General features: G+C 37.8%; 2 protein-coding genes across 13 annotated transcripts in view; one reads left to right on the top strand and one right to left on the bottom strand.

The window, feature by feature from the left end:
* The window catches only part of DCAF17 (DDB1 and CUL4 associated factor 17), a 52207-nt gene extending 39276 nt beyond the window's left edge, over positions 1–12931 (bottom strand). For all 7 annotated transcript variants that reach the window (XR_004909289.2, XM_078070983.1, XM_078070984.1 and 4 more), the window contains exons 1-4: positions 12464–12931; positions 11949–12052; positions 4851–4941; positions 580–716 (exon numbers count right to left, since the gene is read on the bottom strand). Coding sequence is in view for 6 of the 7 variants with exons in the window: in XM_078070983.1 (XP_077927109.1) it covers positions 580–716; positions 4851–4941; positions 11949–12052; positions 12464–12589 (458 nt within the window). In the remaining variant the exon portion in view is untranslated. The remainder of the gene's footprint in view (positions 1–579; positions 717–4850; positions 4942–11948; positions 12053–12463) is intronic.
* Positions 12932–13022: 91 nt separating this feature from the next.
* METTL8 (methyltransferase 8, tRNA N3-cytidine) overlaps positions 13023–20419 on the top strand; it is a 93595-nt gene continuing 86198 nt past the window's right edge. For 3 of the 6 annotated variants that reach the window (XR_013447207.1, XM_078070990.1, XM_036067318.2), the window contains exon 1: positions 13141–13267. The gene's annotated coding sequence lies outside the window, so the exon portion shown is untranslated. Of the gene's footprint in view, positions 13268–13750; positions 13798–20419 lie in introns of those variants that run through there. The other 3 variants (XM_036067322.2, XM_036067319.2, XM_036067320.2) reach the window with 2 other exon arrangements.

The following is a 20419-nucleotide window of genomic DNA, read 5'->3' as shown; positions in this document are numbered from 1 at the left end:
TTAAAAATGTTACCTTCACATTCTACATGCATATATTTACTCCAAATATGTCTATATATAATATATAAAACTACTAAGTTAAAATAATGGCTTTTAGGAACACCCAGATGGCTCAGTCAGAATGTGACTCTTGATCTTGGTTGAGCCCCACACTGGGTGTAGAGATCACTTTAAAAACAAAACAAAACAAAACAGTTCTTGACTGTACTAGGCAGGTGATTTAACTGAAACAGACTAGCCTTCAGGAAAACCTATCCTGAAATGCAACCTACATATAAAATACTATTCGCAGAACATATAAAATATTATTTGTAGAAGGGAAATTTGAAAAGGGTGGGGGAGAGATATCTGCCAAGGTTAGTTACTTATGAGTGATACAAAAATAAATGATAAAAGGTCTGTATCCTCAGATCTTCAAATGTAGTCATAAGGAGAGAAAAAGAGAAAAGGTTTATAAATTGAGATCCAGATATACAATGGGAAACTTAAAAAAAAAAAAACAATCTAAAACTTGTAATTTCCTGGGCCACAAGTCACAAATTTTAATAAAATTCTGAGTAATAAAGTCACAGTTAATACCTGAATTTGCAATATGAAGCAAGATATATTTTCTCAAGGACTTTTCCAGTAGTTGCTGATATGCGAAACAGCCAATTATGAGCAGTCAGTGCTATGAGTGAAGATTTATAATCTGATGGATTGGGAAGTATTTCCCCCTAAAAAATACAAGATGTAAAAATGAAACTGGTTGGTCATGAACAAATCTACAGAAATCTATGTCCAAAGAAAACAGCTAAAACCTTAAAGAAATAGGTAAGTAAACCAAAGAGGAAATATTAAATGTATTAATAGAGAATTAAGACAAGGAAAGATGAAACTGTAGGTAATTATTTTTATCATTAACTTATTAAGTGAGTTTATTCACATAAAGTGCTTAAACAGTACCTCAAATAATTTATTACTTATTATTTAGTATTAAATAATTCAATAAATGTGAGCCAATCATCATCATAACACATTAGGAGTGTTACTAATGATGCTGCTGTGATGACAATGATAATAATAACAGTTCTTAAAACCATGTATAATAGCATCAGCGTAAGTCACCTGCTAGAATAGATGTTTCTTGGGGAACCTGGGTGGCACAGTCAGTTAAGCATCTAACTCTTGATTTCAGCTCAGGTCATGATCTCGGGTGGTGAAATCAAGTCCCACATGGATCTCTATACTGGGCATGGAGCCTACTCAAGATTCTCCCTCTCCCTCTGCTCCTCCCCCTCCACAAGGAATAAATGTTTCTTTATTCCAAGACCTGTTTTCCTTTTGATAGAAGTCAAAATGGCAAAAGGACAGATTGTTCCACGATTTACTGTGGCTCTACTGTAACTCCAAATGAAAGCTAAAATGCAGAATCAAGGCAGCCAAAGAAAAACAGAAGAGGGCCAGGTTTCAAAGAATGAAGGGGGGGAAATTGGAGGGGGAGACGAACCATGAGAGACTATGGACTCTGAGAAACAAACTGAGGGCTCTAGAGGGGAGGGGGGTGGGGGGATGGGTTAGCCTGGTGATGGGTATTAAAGAGGGCATGTACTGCATGGAGCACTGGGTGTTATACGCAAACAATGAATCATGGAACACTACATCAAAAACTAATGATGTAATGTATGGTGATTAACATAACATAATAAATAAATAAATAATTAAATAATTAATTAAAATAAAGATATTCTCTGTTGCCAATGAATTATCCCCCAAAAAGGGAAATAGCTACTTGGGCATACCTGCCACTGAGCACCTGCCACAAGGTGGAAGTCAAAGGCAGGAAAAGAAAGAGAAGCAAGGAGTTCTACTTTGATTTGTAAAATAAAAAGGAAGTTCTCTCTTTTTTAAAAAAATTTGAGAGAGAGAGAGAGCAGCGCAGGCAGGGGCAGAGTAGAGAATCTTAAGCAGACCCCTCATTGAGTGCACAGCCCCACTCAGGACTTGATCTTACCACCCCAAGATCATGACTGAGCTGAAACCAAGATTCAAATGCTCAACTGACTGAGCCACTCAGGTGCCCCTAAAAAGGAAGTTCTAAGAGGAAAGTTAAGGATAGGAAAGTTGGAATTAATCTAGTATTCAGTTAGGCTGAAAAGTGAATAGAAAAAAATGAAGGCATAGTTATTTTATATATGCTTTTAAAGATTTGTCTTCTCTTTCAAATGTTAGGGAAAGAAACAAGGTTCTTGTGTTTGTTTCTTGAGTGTGTGTGTGTGTGTGTAAGCTTATTAACTACTAGAAGTCTTACATTAAAATCATATGCAATGACATAAATATTTTTTATTCTATGGTGTCTTATGTAAGTATCACCTCCTGGAGATTCTTTTTTTTCTTTTTTAATTTTATTTTATTATGTTATGTTAGTCACCATTCATTACATCATTAGTTTTTGATGTAGTGTTCCATGATTCATTGTTTGTGCATAATACCCAGTGCTCCATGCAGAACGTGCCCTCCTTAATACCCATCACCAGGCTAACCCATCCCCCCACCCTCCTCCCCTCTAGAACCCTCAGTTTGTTTCTCAGAGTCCATAGTCTCTCATGGTTCATCTCCCCCTCCAATTCCCTCCCCCCTTCATTTTTCCCTTCCTACTATCTTCTTCTTTTTTTTTTAACATATAATGTTTTATTTGTTTCAGAGGTACAGGTCTGTGATTCAACAGTCTTACACAATTCACAGCGCTCAGCATAGCACATACCCTCCCCAAGGAGATTCTTAATTTAAAAAAATATACTATTTATACCTTGCCTATTAAAAAATAATTTGAAATAGCACATGTAATAGGTTTGAGCTATTTTCCTAAACCAAAAGTTGTATTTCACACACTGTCTCAGAAAAACAAGGGTGCTGATTTAAATGTGGTTTCACATCAATATGTTAACAACAATATATGCTTCTCAGTTTTCTTAATGGAAAATCTTGTTTAACTTCAAATGAGAAGAAAATAGTAAAAGAAGTGAGAATAGGAACTAGGTTACTAGAAACTTTATTTTTGCAAGGATTGCTTTACATTTTTGGTGATTTTGTACTGGTGTCTTCAAAACTTTTCTCAATTAAGAAATCTGTCTTCCTCCCCCCCTCTCCCCAAATGAAAATGGATTAAAAGGCTTTAGGGATGCCTGGGTGGCTCAGTCGGTTAAGCATCTGCCTTCGGCTCAGGCCATGATCCCAGGATCCTGGGATGGAGCCCTGCATCGGGCTCCTTACTCAGTAGGGAGCCTGCTTCTCCCTCTCCCTCTGCGTTCTGTTCCCCCTGCTTGTGCTCTCTCTCTCTGACAAATAAATAAAATCTAGAAAGAAAGAAAAAGAAAGAAAGAAAGAAAGAAAGAAAGAAAGAAAGAAAGAAAGAAAGAAAGAAAGAAAGAAAGAAAGAAAGAAAAGAAAGAAAGAAAGAAAGAAGGAAAGAAAGAAAATACTTATTAAAAAAAAAAGGCTTTAGAGGGCACCTGGGTGGTACAATCAGTTAAGCGTCTGCCTTTGGCTCAGGTCATGATCCCAGAGTCCTGGGATCAAGATCAAGTCCCATGTCCAGCTCCCTGCTCAGCGGGGAATCTGCTTCTCTGCCCCTTCCCTGGCTCATGCTCTCTCTCTCTCTCTCTCACTCTCTCAAATAAATAAATAATATCTTAAAAAAAAAAAATAAAAGGCTTTAGATGTTGGAGGCACAACAGTTATTTTCAGCTCTCAATAAGAAATCAGGGAAGAAAGCATAGATTTAAAGCTTCTGATTTTTAAAAAGGTGTCTCTTGTTAAAGAGAATAAGTGTCTAGGGAAAAAGAAAGCAGCAGCTCTGGAAAACTACAATTTATATAAAAACAGCAGTATTTAAAAAGAGAGAGAAATAATTTTAATAGTAAATTCAAAGCATAGCCTCTTATCCTTTAAACATTATTTTTGGTCCCATATTGTAAGTTCTATTTTTCCTAAAAAAAACAATCAGCCAGATTCAGAGACCTGATTAATTTGCTGCAGTATTTCCTAAGTGCTGTTCTTAAAACACTGATCCATGGAAAACCAATATGTAGAAATACACCTCAAAAAAGGAAGTCCTATGATCAAAAGAGTTTTGAAATATGGTTGTCAAAATCACCATGAACATTAGTATTATTGCATAGTATTATTAAAGGCTCTAAGAAGTAATTATATAAATAAATTTGTTTCACCTTTTAAGCTCAGAATATCCCACTTATTTTGTTTACAACTCAATTCTCCCAACTCCTCTAGCAAGTATAAGATGTTATCATTTTATTAAAACAGTCTTCCGAAAAATACACACCAGGGCAATGCTGGTCTGTCTCGTGGAATGAGTTTAGCCTATTATTTTATTTTTTATTATTTTTATTATTTTTTGTTTTTGACTTATTATTTTCCTAACAAGATTCATGGAGAAAACTAACAAGAATTTACTTTCAAAGAGCCATGTAACATAACTGTTGCCTAAATTAATATTTTATTTTGATAGAATGATCTCTTAAATCAGAATGATCTCTTAAACATTGAGAATAACTCTAAACTAGCTTACATTGTTTATAAAACTTTTAACCAGTTCATAACTTTTTCAAGTTTTCAAGATTTACAAATGGCATCAAATTTTTAAAATACATTCATAATATTAATGTATAATTTTTAAAAATAGGAATTATTTCACAAGGAAAAATAAGCAATATACTCTCTTCTTGACTCCTTTCAAGAGTCAAGAATCACTATGATATTTAAGCTTTACTCCTTTTTACCTATATTAACAATAATCAGTTCTTTTAGGCTAAAAATGTGTTGGAAACAAATACTCTAAAAACAAATCTTACCACTGGGCATTCCCATAATAATGCATCCTCTATTTTTTCTGATTTGGAACATTTTGGCATTTCATAAAGTTTTCTTGGCTCTGATGCAACGCTGGGAAAAAAGAAAAATGAGCAATTATTATTCTTTTTTTTTTTTAAGATTTTACTTATTTGCAAGAGAGAGAATGAGAGACAGCATGAGAGGGAGGAGGGTCAGAGGGAGAAACAGACTCCCTGCTGAGCAGAGAGCCTGATGTGGGACTAGATCCCGGGACTCCAGGATCATGACCTGAGGTGAAGGCAGTCGCTTAACCAACTGAGCCACCCAGGTGCCCAGCAATTATTCTTCTTGATAACTGAGACAGTGTTTGTTCAGCTGAGTGACTTTTTTCTTTCAGAGATTTGGAATACCAAGATATAACTTGCTATTTTGCTTTCTTTTTCTTTTTTTTTTTTTTAAGATTTTATTTATTTATTTGACAGAGAGAGACACAGCGAGAGAGGAAACGCAAGCAGGGGGAGTGGGAAAGGGAGAAGCAGGCTTCCTGCGGAGCAGGGAGCCCGATGCGGGGCTCGATCCCAGGATCCTGGGATCATGACCCAAGCCGAAGGCAGATGCTCAACTGACTGAGCCACCCAGGCGCACCATTGCTTTCCTTTTCTTAACTAAATGTTAACATTTTTTTTCTGATCACAAAATTCACAATAAAATTCATAGAAAATCTGAAAAATAAAGTAGATTATAATACTATAAGATTACAAAAATAACCATTATTAACATTTTGGTTCATTTCCTTCTGGTTTTCCTTTATATTACATATACTTACCTGCAGATTATTTTCCAAAATTGGATCATACTGAATTCTTTCTTTACCCTTGGACATTTACTGTGAATATCTCTGCTGAATTCCAAGGGGTTCACAAACCGTTATTCTAATACTATAAAATGAAAATTAGATAAAGAATGTCTTTATTTTAGGATGAAAATTAGTGGGTAAAAAAAGGAAATACCTTTGCGGGTTTTTTACTCCCAAATTCCCTTTCAGAAAGGTTGAACAAGTTTGTACCTCTACCAGTACTGAACACAACATTTTTTATGTGAAAAATAGTCTCTTACCTTTAGTTTATACTTTCCTGATTACTACTGAGATATGATCATAGATGTTTTCCTTTTTTTTTTTTAACTGATTAACTTTAAAATTAAACTACTATTTAGAAACAATTTTCGGGGTGCCTGGGTGGCTCAGTCAGTTAAGCATCTACCTTCGGCTCTGGTCATAATACCAGGGTCCTGAGATAGAGCCCCATGTCAGGCTCCCTGCTCAGTGGGGAGCTTGCTTCTCCCTTTCCCTCTGCCAATTCCCCCTGCTTGTGCTCTTTCTCTCTCAAATAAATAAATAAAAATCTTAAAAAAAACAATTTTCTGAGGGACAATTTTATTCACCTTTGATGTTCTCTGATTCAAAGGTTTAAACCAAACAGAATTTCACAGGAATGAGAGCAAGCTCAAACTTCTAAACTACGGGTGATTCTTAAACTATGGGTAAAACACCCCTGAATGCCATAGTAAGGAACTCCCAACTACTTATTATTAGATCACCAACCAATGCCACCTACTCAGATTTAAATTTTTTTAATTACAGCAGATACCTCTAAACTGGGTAAGTTATGAAATGGGCATTAAATGATACCAAAGAATTATTACTAATTTCGTTAGGTGTGGTAATGACATTATGATCATATAAAGAAATGTCCAGATATCCACTTCCAACATGATAGCATGAGGAGCTCTATGGGCATGCTCTCCAGGAAAACTGGTGAAAACTATAAAAGGACAACTATTTAAAGTCTCTGGAAATGGTCCTAGGGGCATACAGCAAACAAAGAAACATTTATTCCAAAAAATCTACTAGAGTTCAGTAAGAATAGTGAGAGTCTACGATGTTTGATCTAGGATGTGCTGCTTCCATACTGTTCTTAGCTTAGCAAGATGAAAACTACTCCAGACTGGTGTATCCAAGAGCACAGGACTCCCCCTACCCCCAGCTCCCAGAGGGCCACCTTCTTGGGGGACCAGGATGACAGCATTTCTCATGTAACTCCCAGCTGCTTGTTGTTGGGGCTGAGTCCTGGGTGAGTGTAGTCAAAAAGTAGGGCTCCCTTCTTCCACCTAGCCCCAACTCTACCTTGGGCATGGCATGCCTAAGAATACAGAGGCTCTGATTACCCTTAGTCCACCTTATAAAGCAGTGGTTCCACATTAAGAGAGGCAAGAAAATCTGAGGCTAATGTTTGCTTTAACTCCAGGTGCTCAGCTTTTAGAGTGGGGAGTCACTCAGAGAGAAGCATGCCATTGATTCCCCCCCCACCCCAGTACCAACTCTAAAGCCTCGGCTTGAAGATTTTGCCTGGGGGGAAGAAGCAGGCTGTAAAGCAGATAGCCCTATTCTCTTCCCAGAGGAACTGACTTCATTTGCAACAGAGTGTAGAGAAGTTCTAGCCTAAGAGCACTCTCTAAACAGTGGAGTTTGTGGTGAAAGGCAAAGATTGAAGAGACAAAGAGACAGAACCTCCTTGCTCAGCGGGGAGCCTGTTTCTCCCTCTCCCTCTGCCTGCCGCTCCCCCTGCTTGTGCTCTCTCTCTCTCTCTGTCAAATAAATAAATAAAATCTTAAAAAAAAAAAAACCCTAAAAATCAAAAGGAAATGCTAAAAATCAAAACTCCATACAAATGAAGAATGTGTTCGATGGGTTCATCAGTAGACTGGACACAGCCAAGGAAAGACTGGTAAACTTGAAGATATGTCAACAAAAACTTCCCAAACTAGAACAACAACAACAAAAATGATGAAAGCAGAACACAATATTCTAGAACTGAGGGACAATTAGAAAAGGTGTAATATACACATAATGGGAATACTAAAAGGATAAGAAAAAGAGAACAGAAGAAATACTTGAAATAATAATGGCTGATAATTTCCCAGAATTAATCACAGACACCAAACCACAAATCCAAAAAGCTTACAGAACACCAAGGAGGATAAATACCAAAAAACCTATACCCAGGTACATACTATTCTAACTATAGAAAATCAAAAATAAAGAGAACATCTTGAAAGAAGTCAGAGGGAAAAAGCACCTTATCTAAAGAACAGGGTAAGAATTACATTGGACTTCTCTTCAGAAAACATGTAAGCAAGTAGAGAATAAAGTAAAATATTTAAAGTGATGAAACAACTCCCACCCACAGTCTTTAAGACTCCTGGACCCAATTCCAATATGGGGGGAGGGGCCTCCCGCACACAACACCAAGCAATTCTCAGACACCAGTAGAGTGTTGGAGAATTCAACTCAATTCTTACACTATCTACTAGGAGATAGCATCGGATTCCACAGGTTAAGGATTCAGTCCAACCAGACTGCCCTCCACCACCCATTTCAGATGCCAGCCACCAAGCCCCCAGGCAGTTATCTGTTTTTCTGACCCATGGGCTACAGATTGGGGTTCCAGTGACCTTCTCCTTAGTTTCTTTTAATTTGATAGAGTGGCTCACAGAATTCTGGGAAACATTTACTTATGTTTACCGGTTTTTAAAGGATATGATAAAGAATACAAATCAACACCTAGATGAAGAGATACACTGGAAAAGGTATAGAAGCTCCATGCCCTCTCCAGGCAAGCCACTCTCCCCACATCTCCAAGTGTTCACCAACCCAGAGCTCTTCAAACCCAGTCCTCTTGAGGTTTTATGGAGGCTTCACTGTATAGTTGTACTAAGTCATTGGCCAGCTGCTGATTCAACCACCAACTCTCCTCTGTTGCCTGGAGGTCCGGGTTGGGACTGAAAGTCCCAACCCTCTAATCACATGTTTGGTCCTCTAGGCAACAAGCCCTTACACTTGGGTGGGGTCTGAAAGTTACCTTCCATTAATAACAAGACACCTACCTCACCTTTATGGCTCTAAAGCATTTTCAGGAACTGTAGATGAAGAGCGAATATATCTGAGAAATATATTTTGGTCACCTGAATGACCAAATATAGATTTTTTTTTTAATTTAAATTCAATTAGCCAACATATAGTACATCATTAGTTTTTGATATAATGTTCAATGATTCATTAGTTGCATATAACACCTAGTGCTCATCACATCACATCCAAATATATATTTCTTATAAATCATTTTATCACACCCAACGAATCTAGAATTTTGTATCCCGAGAAGTTATCCTTCAAAAGTCAAAAAGAAATCAGGTTTTCTCAAACAAAAATTGAGGGAATGTGTTGCCAGTGGATCTGCCTTTCAAGAAATGTTCAAAAAAGTTCTTCAAAAAGAAGAAAAATTATATAGTCAGAAACTCAGATCTACCTTAAAAAAGGAAGAACGTTAGAAAAGGAATAAATAGGGGCACATGTGTGACTCAGTTGGTTAAGTGGCTCAGGTCATGATCTCAGGATCATGCCCCGAATCCAGCTCCACACTCATCAGGGAGTCTGCTTGAGATTCTCTCTCTCTCCCTCTGCCCTTCCCCCTGCTCATGTGCATGTGCACCCACGTGCATTCTTTCTCTCTCTCAAATAAAATAAATAAATAAAAGAAAAGGAATAAATAAAGGTAAAATAAAATCCTTTATTTTTCTTATTCTTAATTGATTTAACAGATAAAAAATTGTTTGTAATAATAACAGCAACAACGTATTCAGTGAATAAAGCTTATGGATAAAAAGAATGGCATCAACATTATAAAAGGCAGGAGGGAGCAATTAGAAATACTCTATTATAAGGTAACTACACTACCCATGTAGAGGTATAGTGCTACTTGAGAGTGATTTAGATTAGTTGTAAATATATATTACAAGTTCTAAGGCAACCATTAAAAATTTTTAAAAATAAGTATAATTGATATGCTAAAATAGAGAGAAAATGGAATCATATAAAACACTCAATTAAAAGCAGAGAAGACATAAAAAAGAATGAAAGACCAAAAAAGACCAACTATATCAATAATCACTTTAAATGTGAATGATCTAAATATACCTATCAAAAGGCAGAGACTGTCAGAGTAGATAAAAAAACAAGATCCAAATACATAATATCTACAAGAAACCCATTTCAAATATAAACACACAGATTACAGTAAAGGAATGGAGAAAGATATACCACACAGATACTAATCAAAGGAAAGCTGGAGTAGCTATATTAATTTTAGACAAAGTTGACTTCCACAATAAAAATTATCAGTGATAAACAGTGGCATTACGTATGATAAAGGGGTCACTTCTCGAAGAAGACATAAAAAATCCTTAATGTGTATGCATCTAACAACACAATATCAAAACATGTGAGACAAAAACTGACAGAACACAAGGAGAAACAAATCTACTATTATAGTTGGAGACTTCAACGCATCTGTCAGTAACTGGTGGATCCAGCAAGCAGAAAGTCAGTAAGGATATAGCTGAACTGAACAGTACTATCAATCAACTGGATCTGACTGACTTCTACACAATACTTCATCCAATAACAGCAGAAGACACATTCTTCTCAAGCTCATATGAAATTCACCAAGAGAGACCATAATCTGGGCCATAAAACACACCTTTACAAAATTAAAAGAGTAGAAGTAATACAAAGTATGCTTTCAGACCACAGTGGAAATAAATTAGAAGTCAATAATAGAAAGCTGGAAAATCCCAAAAGATTTGGAGATTAAACACAATTCTAATTAACACATGGGTCAAAGAAGTCTCAAGAGAAATTTTAAAATATTTTTTAACAAAATGAAGATGAATAAAATATATAAACATTTGTGGGATGCAGCAAAAACAGTGCTTGAGGGAAAAGAACAGCACTAAATGTATATATTACCAAAGGAGAGAAGTTTCTGGGTTGGTGAACACGTAGAGATTTAGGGACAGTAGTATGCTCAAAGAGCATGGATATTCCATGCCCCTTCCCACATACCTACATATCTCTTCTATCTGGCTGTTCTTGAATTATATCCCTTTATGATAAACTGGTAATTCTACTAAAAAGTCAATCACAAAAGACCACATACTATGTGATTCAATTTATATGAAATGTCCAGAACAGGTGCATCTATAAAGACAGAAAGTCTGTTGAAGGTTGATGGGACTATAGCTTAATGGAATATGGTTTCTTCTTGAGGTGATGAAAATGTTAACTGTAGCGATGGTTGCCTATATGAACCACAATGGTTCACCAAAATTCCTATCATTGAATATGAATTTCAATAAACTAAAAACCATTAAATTGTATACTTTAAATGGGTGAACTATATAGTATGTGAATTATATCTTAATAAAGCTATTAAGAGAAAGAAAAAAAGTCTTATTATTTTTTAGAGAAGCAAACTTAAGTATGGCATGGTGTTTCGAATATGCTTTAAAATAGTTTATCAAAAGGTCAAGGAAAAGGGGACAATGGGATAGATAAGCAAATGCAGCAAAATCTGGATCACTTTTGAATCTAGTAATGAGTATATGGAGGTTCACTATACTACTCTTTGAAGCAAGTTTGAAATTTTTCTGTTAAAACAAACAAACAAAATGCAAGTACTTCCAAAACAAAACAGAAATTCTCTAGGGGCGCCTGGGTGGCTCAGGTCATGATCCCAGGGTCCTGGGATTGAGCATCGGGCATCGCATCGGGGTTCTCTGTGGGGAGACTGCTTCTCCCTCTCCTCCCCGCTCATGCTCTCTCTCGCTATCTCTGTGTCTCTCTCTCTCAAATAAATAAATAAAAATCTTTAAAAAAAAATTATTCTGTAAAGCAGCATCTAATTATTAGATACCTGGCTCCCTTGACTCTGGTATCTTCTAAGCATAGTAAGACACTATTCCATACCCTGAGCAACCCATCATTTTGCCCGCACTATAAAGTAAATTCGTTTTAAATTGGTATTTGCAAAGATGAAGTCTCTAACTTTGGATTTAACAAGATTTTAAAATTACAACCCATTTTATTACCTATTCTTATTTTGGGCTCATTTTTCCATTCTCCTATTTCATTAAGCACTGATATAGCATGTGGTTCTATAAAAATTAGTTAAGATTAACAATGAGGTGAATTACAGCAAAAATGTTCATCAAAAAGATACCTGCTGACACAGCACCGATAATTGTCAAAATATATTCTTCCTCTCTCATAGGCTATAGGTGACTTGGAATGAGTTGTCCACACATTCTTAAATTTAGTACTTTCCTGAAAGACACAAGGAATTTTGGTTTAGGGAATAATTCATAAGTCTCTACCGTGCACCAATTTTAAGTGGGATAGTTAAATCTACAGTCAGTTTTCAAAGTAATCTCACGTACGTTATTTAAAACATTATGTTCCTATCTTCCTCACTCTGCCCTCACGTGTTAAGCCGGGTGACCAAATTTTAGGAAGATCGTTTGCAGGTAAGATATACGAAGCTTAAAACGAAAAGCATCTGGAGGTTCTATTAATAGCTATTTACTAATTCCCCAGGTTCAGGGCCTGGATTCCCTGCTCATCACATGTGATCTTCTCAAAAGGAGGCTCTAACGCTTAAAAACTGCACCCCGGCAGGAGGCTTGGCCGCCAGTCGCCCCGCTGCCCTTGGCCCCATTCCCAGCCGCCGGCGATCACCTGGCACACCAGCGCCCTCAGGATGCCCAGGTTCGTCCTCTGCACCACGCCTGCGTCCCGCGAGAAGAAGCCCAGCGCCCGGCGACTCAGCTGGCGGCACACGTTGGGTTTCCGAGTTGGGCCCATGGAGGCAAGGGCTGGGTGCGGGGTTGGCTGGGCTGAAGACCGCAAGGCAGCGGCCGTTACCTCCGAACCTCCAGGCCCCAACTACTTGAGGGACCCAGGAAAAGCTGACACCGGGAGCCGGGCAATGAGCGCACGGCCGTGGGGCGAGATAAAGCGGAATCGGCACCGCCTGAGCGCAGAGTGAAGGAAAAGACTCCCCTTCGGCCTGCCCCTCAAATACTCTGCAGCGCTGGTGCGGGTAGTGTGACGCCCCCGTAACGCGCGGCCTGCTGGAGCCGTTCCCTCAACGGGAAGTGTAGTTCCCAGAGCCCTTTGAGGGAGCCTGGCTAGTTCCCAGAACTACAGTTCCCATCAGGCGGCGGGAAGAGAGCTCTTGAGCCGGCCCCGCCTCCAACCAGCGTGGCCCCGCCCGGCCTCGCCTCCTCGGGCCGGGCGGAGACTGCGCTGTGCGGCGGGCGTCTCTTTCCTGCTCTGCACGCGGTGCGGGGCAGAGCACCGGGGCGCTGTGCTGCCGCCTCCTGGCGTCGGTTTACTGTGCGAACCGTGCCGCCCCGTTACGCTCACGCCCATCAGCTCCCGACTTTCGTTCTGGGAGGCGCTGACCGGGTGCCGAGAGGGCGCTGTGTGGAGTGCTACTCCCCCCCCCACACACACACCAAAGCAGCGTCCGTGCTAAAGGTACGCCCCGCGGCTTTCCCTTCAGTCGCACGTTGGACATTGTAGATGAGGTTGACGGTTAATCATTTTGGGTCTATAAACATTATGCTATTGTATTATGAGTGAGTGGTGGAAGATGCTGGCATCCCCACCAAACTAGGGTTGAATTACTCCTCCAGAGCTCGCCCTTCTTGGCCTGCGGGGACACAGGCTGGTTTTGCGATAATTGCTGCGTCTTCCTTTCTCTCGCCTCTTTTTTTTTCTTTTTTGGGTAATAAAATACGAAATGTTTACATTCTTATCAGACTAAGCTATTCCACGTTGATTCCTCTAAGTAAAAGGTAACTTTGTCAACTACCCCTGCCTGTAGGGTCCAAGTTCCCACTACACTACGTTTTCAGTAATCGTGCAGTAGGTGTGCCCCTCGCTTTGCACGTCCCTTGAGGGTGGTGTCTTTGTATCTGCCACGTGGGCTCGGGCGTGCTACCTCTTGTTCATGTGTGGGCAAGGGAGTGATCGCCTCTGACTGACAGAGCAGAGTACAATACTGGGTGAGTGCGTTGGGTCACAATTTAAGTGTTTAGTAAAAATTTGTCACATCTCTTTTTAACCCTGCTGAATTTCCTTCAGGGCCTGGGCTTTTGCTGATTTTTCATGACTTATTTACAGCATACTGTGGAGTGCTATGTGTATTTTTAGAGCGCGCTATAATAGTTAATTTGGTAATTCATGAATGCAGCTGTCACTGAGAAAACTGGGACCCAGAAAAGAGAACTGGATTTTCTTTGGATGAAATGAAATTCAAATCATTGCTGACTTAAATTCATCATCTCTCTTTTCTCATTCCTCTTCACCCTCACTTGTTTGTCTTCCTGTGGTCTTTATCTTACCACCAACTCACCCAGAGGGCAGTCATCCTGGATACCCTCCTTTCCTCACCCACAACCAAGTCCTTTTGATTCTAACTCCTACCCATCTCCTTTTTATATCACCTAAGTAATTTAGGGCCTCACCATTTTATCACATTATTATATTAAGTAGCCTCCTTCCTGCCTTGCTTAAGTACTTTCAATTCGAACCCTCCATACTGCTGCCAGAGTGATTTTTCTAAAGCACAAATCTGTCATTTCCTTATTAAAATCTTTCAGTGGCTCCCAATCACCCAGAACAGAATTTCTCAAGCCTGAGTAGATACCCAGGATTCTCTATTGTTAACTTAAAATATTTTCAGTATGTTAAATATATGCAAATATAAAACTATATATAAACTCCTTATGTTGTATATCTTATACAACTATAACTCCCAGTTATAAGTTAAATGAAGCAAAAATAAAACAAATAAATTCAAATGAATACTTATTCTTTACCAATGAGACTCTTTTTGCTGGACCTAATACGCTCCAAAAGCAAATATTCATTGTCCTCCATAGCATAATTTCCTTACAAAAGGCCTGTCCGTTTTGTACTTGTGTTGAGATTACTCAATGCCTTCATCTCTTTTCTTTATTTAAACCACTGCAAAGCTTTCCTTTGTTCAGTGTGTCGTGATTTCATTTGACCTTCACTTGTCAAACACCATCATTTACATAAAGTAGTTCCCATTTCTTTCTCATTAACCTGTGCCGATGACAAATGGTACCAGTTGTTTGCCAGTGCACTGCTAAACACAAACATGTGAACTGAAATCTTATGACAGTAATCAATTAAAAGTTGGCCATTCAGATGATCCAGAGTATCCTTTTAAAAAAATGTTTTTGGTTTTGATTTTTATCAAGTTGAAAATAAAAGATTTCTCTAAGAGAAACGTAGCCTACGTCTACAAATCCCTAGGGGTCTGTGTAGGTGCCTTATAAGACAAAATCTGAATCCCTTAATGTAGTGTACAGGGCACTGTTATCTGCATACTTACCCACACTTTCAGCCATATTTCTTTGTCCATCCTTAACATTTGCTATTGCGGTTCTGACATGTTGCTCACTTACTCAAGCCAATGTATCTTTGCATCTTAAATTTTCTTTGGAGCTCCCTTCCTTTCCTTCTCTTATCTGTTTATCTCATGACTCATCCCAGGTATCGCAGCTCCGCTCAGACACTTTTCCTGACCCCTTCACTTTAGTTATAGTCTTGCCTCTTCTAACATGTTACTCTGCATACATTGGTTGCAGCACTGTATTAGAATTGTTTGTCTGTCTTCCCAACATATTGTTTTTATTCTTTTTTTTTTTTTAAGTAGGCTCTATTCCCAAAGTGGGGCTTGAACTCACAACCCCGAGATCAAGAGTTGCATGTTCTACCCACTGAGGCGGCCAGGTGCCCCCCAACATACTGTTTTTAGAGTAGTCCATTCATTCATTCAACATACATATGCATTGACCACATTTTAGGCAGTATCCTAAGGATGCATATGTATGTTGAATAAATGGGCTATTCTAAGGACAATATATAGGATCTATAATTGGCAACTAAAACCTTTAACATACATGCAGATTTATTCTCCCTTTATTCTTTAAATCAGTAGGAAACCACAACGTTCATAAGAAGAAATAACCTTTTTTTTTTAAAAAAAAAGATTTTATTTATTTATTTAACTGACAGAGAGAGAGAGAGAGACAGCGTGAGGAGGAACACAAGGAGGGGGAGTGGGAGAAGGAGAAGCAGGCTTCCGGCCCAGCAGGGAGCCTGATGTGGGGCTCGATCCCAGGACCCCAGGATCATGACCTGAGCCAAAGGCAGTCGCTTAACCAACTGAGCCACCCAGGTGCCCCAAGAAGAAAGAACTTTTTAAAAACTTAAATCCCCAACAGTTCTACCTATAAAAGTAGATATTTTTTCCATTTGTTGAAGGTAAAATGGCATGCATAGATATCCCTAGCTTAGGATTTGAAAATCTCAATTTGGGACAAAAAACAAACATTGTTTTTTGGTGGTTTTTTTTTTTTTTCTTTTTCAGTCTGTGCCTATGTGTTTACAGAATACTTAACCATCTTTACCATGATATTTTTTAAAATATCTTTTTTTAATTTTTTTTTAAGTAATCTCTACTTCCAACTTGGGGCTCTAACTCATGATCCCAAGATCAAGATCATATGCTCTACAAAATAAGTCAATCAGAGAAAGACATGTATCATATGACCTTACTGATATGAGGAATTCTTAATCTCAGGAAACGAACTGAGGGTTGCTGGAGTTGGGGGGTGGTGGGAGGGATGGGGTGGCTGGGTGATAGACATTGGGGAGGGTATGTGCTATGGTAAGCGCTGTGAATTGTGCAAGACTGTTGAATCACAGATCTGTACCTCTGAAACAAATAATGCAATATATGTTAAGAAAAAAAAAAGAAGAAGATAGCAGGAGGGGAAGAATGAAAGGGGGAAATCGGAGGGGGATACGAACCATGAGAGACGATGGACTCTGAAAAACAAACAGGGTTCTAGAGGGGAGGGGGGTGGGAGGATGGGTTAGCCTGGTGATGGGTATTAAAGAGGGCACGTTCTGCATGGAGCACTGGGTGTTATGCACAAACAATGAATCATGGAACACTACATCAAAAACTAATGATGTAATGTATGGTGATTAACATAACAATAAAAATTTTTTAAAAAAAGATCATATGCTCTACTGACTGAGCCAGCCAGGTGCCCCTACCATGATATTTTAAAGACAAGAAGAGATATGAATTCAGAAGTTAATAAAATGCTTTTTGTTCATATACTTTATTTAAAGAAGCATAGTATAACGGAATAAAGCATTCAGGTTATTAAACTTGAACATTTGTTCAGAGACAAATTTGAACAAAAACCACAGGAAGTCATTCATTCAGCATGTAATTATTTTCCTGTATGTGATGCTGGGAACTATTTTGGCATAGGGTGTAACAGTGAATGGGATAGACAAGGTCCCTACATGTGGAGGGAGATAGACAATAAGTAAATAGATTTTAAAAATAAGATTTCAGGTAGTGATAAAGGCTGTAAAGAAAAGAAAACAGGGTGATGTGCTTCAGAGAGTGTGCTTGAAAACAGGGTGATGTGCTTGATAGACCTGCTTTAGCCAGAGTGGTCAGAGAAGGCCTCTTGCAGATTGGACTTTTTTTTTTTTGGAGCTTGGACTTTTGAGCTGAGCCCTGAATGATGAGGATGGGTCAGTCTGTAAAGAACTGAGGTTAGAGTAGTCCAGGCAGAAAGATGCTTGAATGCAGGGTCTGCAAGGCAATAACAACCTTGGTTTTTTTCGAAAACTGTCAGGCCAGTGTGGCTCTTTAGTGTGCATGAGGGAGATGAACTTGGAGAGGTAGGCTAGAAGGAATTTTGGATTTTATTCTGTTGTAATAGGAAGCCAAAGGAGGATTTGAAGGAGGAGAGTGACAGGATCTAATTTGTGTTGTAATAAAATCTTTATGTCTATAGTGTGGAGAATGTACTGTGGGGAGACAAGAATGGAAGCAAGGAGACAGGTGGCTGTTAAGTTGGTCCAGGTAAGCAATGATAGTGTTTGGACTGGAATGGTAGCAGGAGAAATGGAAGGAAGTGAACAGATTCAAGATGTATTTTGGAAGTGGAGTTGATAAGACTTCTATTGTAGTGGATATTAACAGTGAAGAAAAGATTCAAGTGAAATCATGTTAAGCAGAACCACAAATAAGTATTCCTAAATTCCCCAGAACAAATGGAAAACAGGGAACTACTTATGATTCGATGTCTATGAAGCAATACCTACATTTTATTAAATGTACACATCAGCTTTTTAGACATTAATGCTAAGGAATGTTAGGATCTGTTCTGTGGTTAGGACATGTGGAAAGAGGGAAATAAAATCAGGTCCCAGAGGGTCAGGAGTCAGAGCATGTGGGACCATGGTAATTTGATGGAAAAATCATTAGTGATAGGACATTCCCTTTAAGAACAAGAGTGAAATAGACCATTTAGCAGGTAACTGGTGTAGTTTAGAGGTGAGAATCACATTTGGAAATTTATTTTTAAATTATTCAGGCTTTTGACCACAGGTTTGATTCTTATGTTTCCTTTTCTCTGTATATTTTCGTATTTGTTTGAACATGAAGTACATTCATGCATATATAAAATCCAGAAAGATTTAGGTTTAAAGGTTGATAGTAAAGTTTGTAAACCATTCTTATTTTTATTTTATTTTTTTAAAGATTTTATTTATTTATTTGACAGAGAGAGACAGTGAGAGAGGGAACACAAGCAGGCGGAGTGGGAGAGGGAGAAGCAGGCTCCCCGCTGAGCAGAGAGCCCGATGCGGGGCTCGATCCCAGGACCCTGGGATCATGACCTGAGCCAAAGGCAGATGCTTAACGACTGAGCCACCCAGGCGCCCCGACCATTCTTATTTTTAAATTATTTTATTATTTAAAAAACATGTATAGATAATATAGCATAATATATAAATAATAATTATAAAATGAACACCCATATATTTATCATCAACTTATAAAAAAGACCCAGAACATTACCTACAACTTTGACATCTCCTCGGTGCCTCTCCTGGTTCCCATCCCTCTTTCCTCTTTAAAATAAAATATTGTTAAGTTTTGAGTGTTATTGAACATCATATAAATTGAATCATTCTATATATATGTACTCTTCTACAACTTGCCTATTTTTTCTTCAATGTTTATCAATACTTGACAAAGTACCTATAGTTCATTTCATTTATTTTTACTGCTATATAGTATTTCACTGTATGAATTTACTATAATTTATCCATTTTCTATTGGCTGGGCTTTTGTTTCTTTCAAATTTTTTATTCCTAGAAAGGTATTGCTATAGACATCCTTAAATCTGTCTCCTGGTATACATGTTAAAGAGTGTATTTCTTTTCTATTGTTGTATAACAAATTACCACAAACTTAGCAGCTTAAACAAACACCCATTTATTACCCCTAATTTTTTTTTTCTACATGAATAACCACTTGTCCCAGAACCATTTTTTGAAGGGCCCTCATTTCTTCACAGATCTGCAGTGCTAACTCTATTGTATATCAAGTTTACATTCGTAGTTGGGTCTGTTTCCTAGGCCCTGTTTTCTGTTCTATTGTTCTATTTCTATTCCTAGGCTAATACCTGACCACTTTTGTAGTAAGGCTTGAGAACTGGTAGGGCAACTCTTCTACCTTATTCCTTTTTCTCGGGAGTATCTTTTTTTTGCCATTTGCATTTTCATATACCTTTTTAAATCAGCTTCAGTTCCACAAAAAAACCTTATTGGAATTTTGATTGGTATAGCATTCAATCTGTATATCAACTTGAAGAGAACTAACATCTTTACCATATCAAATTATCCTACTTATGAAGACCATATGTCTCTCCATTTATTTAGATCTGTAGTGTCTTTCAATGAAGTTCTTTAATTTTTTTCTTAAAGGATTTGCATATTTCAAACTTCCTAAATACATTATATTTTTGGTCAGTGTTATAAATGGTAAATTTTTAAATTAGATTTTCTAACTATATTTTTGCTTGTACATAAAAATGCAAATTTTCTTTTTGTATATTGGTCTTTTATTTAGCAACCTTGCCAGACTTTATCTTTAGTAGTAATAATTGTCATTTGTAAAAAAAAAAAAAAAAAAGTCATTCATAAGGTTTGGGGGATTTTTCTATGTAGGTAATCATGTCCTCAAGGAAACTGTGACAGTTTTATTGCTTCCTTCTCAAATATTACCATTTATTACACTTTTCTTACTGTGCTGGCCAAAACCTCGAATGCATTGTTGAATAAAACCAGTGATAATGGACATTCTTGTTTTGTTCATGTTTATAAACAGAATACTTCTAATATTTCGCCATTAGGATAACATTGTAAGTTTTTGGTAACTACCCTTTATCAGATTAATGAAATTCTCTTCCATTCCATATGTCCTAAAAGTCCTGTATATTTGATTGTTAATCCTGAATGGGTGTTGAATTTAATCAACTACTTTCTCCGTATCTGCTGAGATAATAATATAATTTTTTTCCTTTAATCTGATAATGTGGTGAATTACCTAAATATATTTTCTAATGTTAAAACAAGGTTGAGTTTATTTCAATAAGTTTTTGTGATACTTTTTTTATACATTGTGGGATTTGGGCAGCTGGTCACTTCAATTCTCACTCAACTTTCTGGACCTTTGCTAGCTTTTGGTCTCCAAGGATTTTTCTTTCTTTTTGG

This window comes from Halichoerus grypus, chromosome 4 (genome assembly GCF_964656455.1).
Source record: "Halichoerus grypus chromosome 4, mHalGry1.hap1.1, whole genome shotgun sequence".
NCBI classification, from domain to species: Eukaryota; Metazoa; Chordata; class Mammalia; order Carnivora; family Phocidae; genus Halichoerus; species Halichoerus grypus.
The sequence above is the reverse complement of the archived record's forward strand: the minus strand, read 5'-3'. Positions and strand labels throughout refer to the sequence as shown.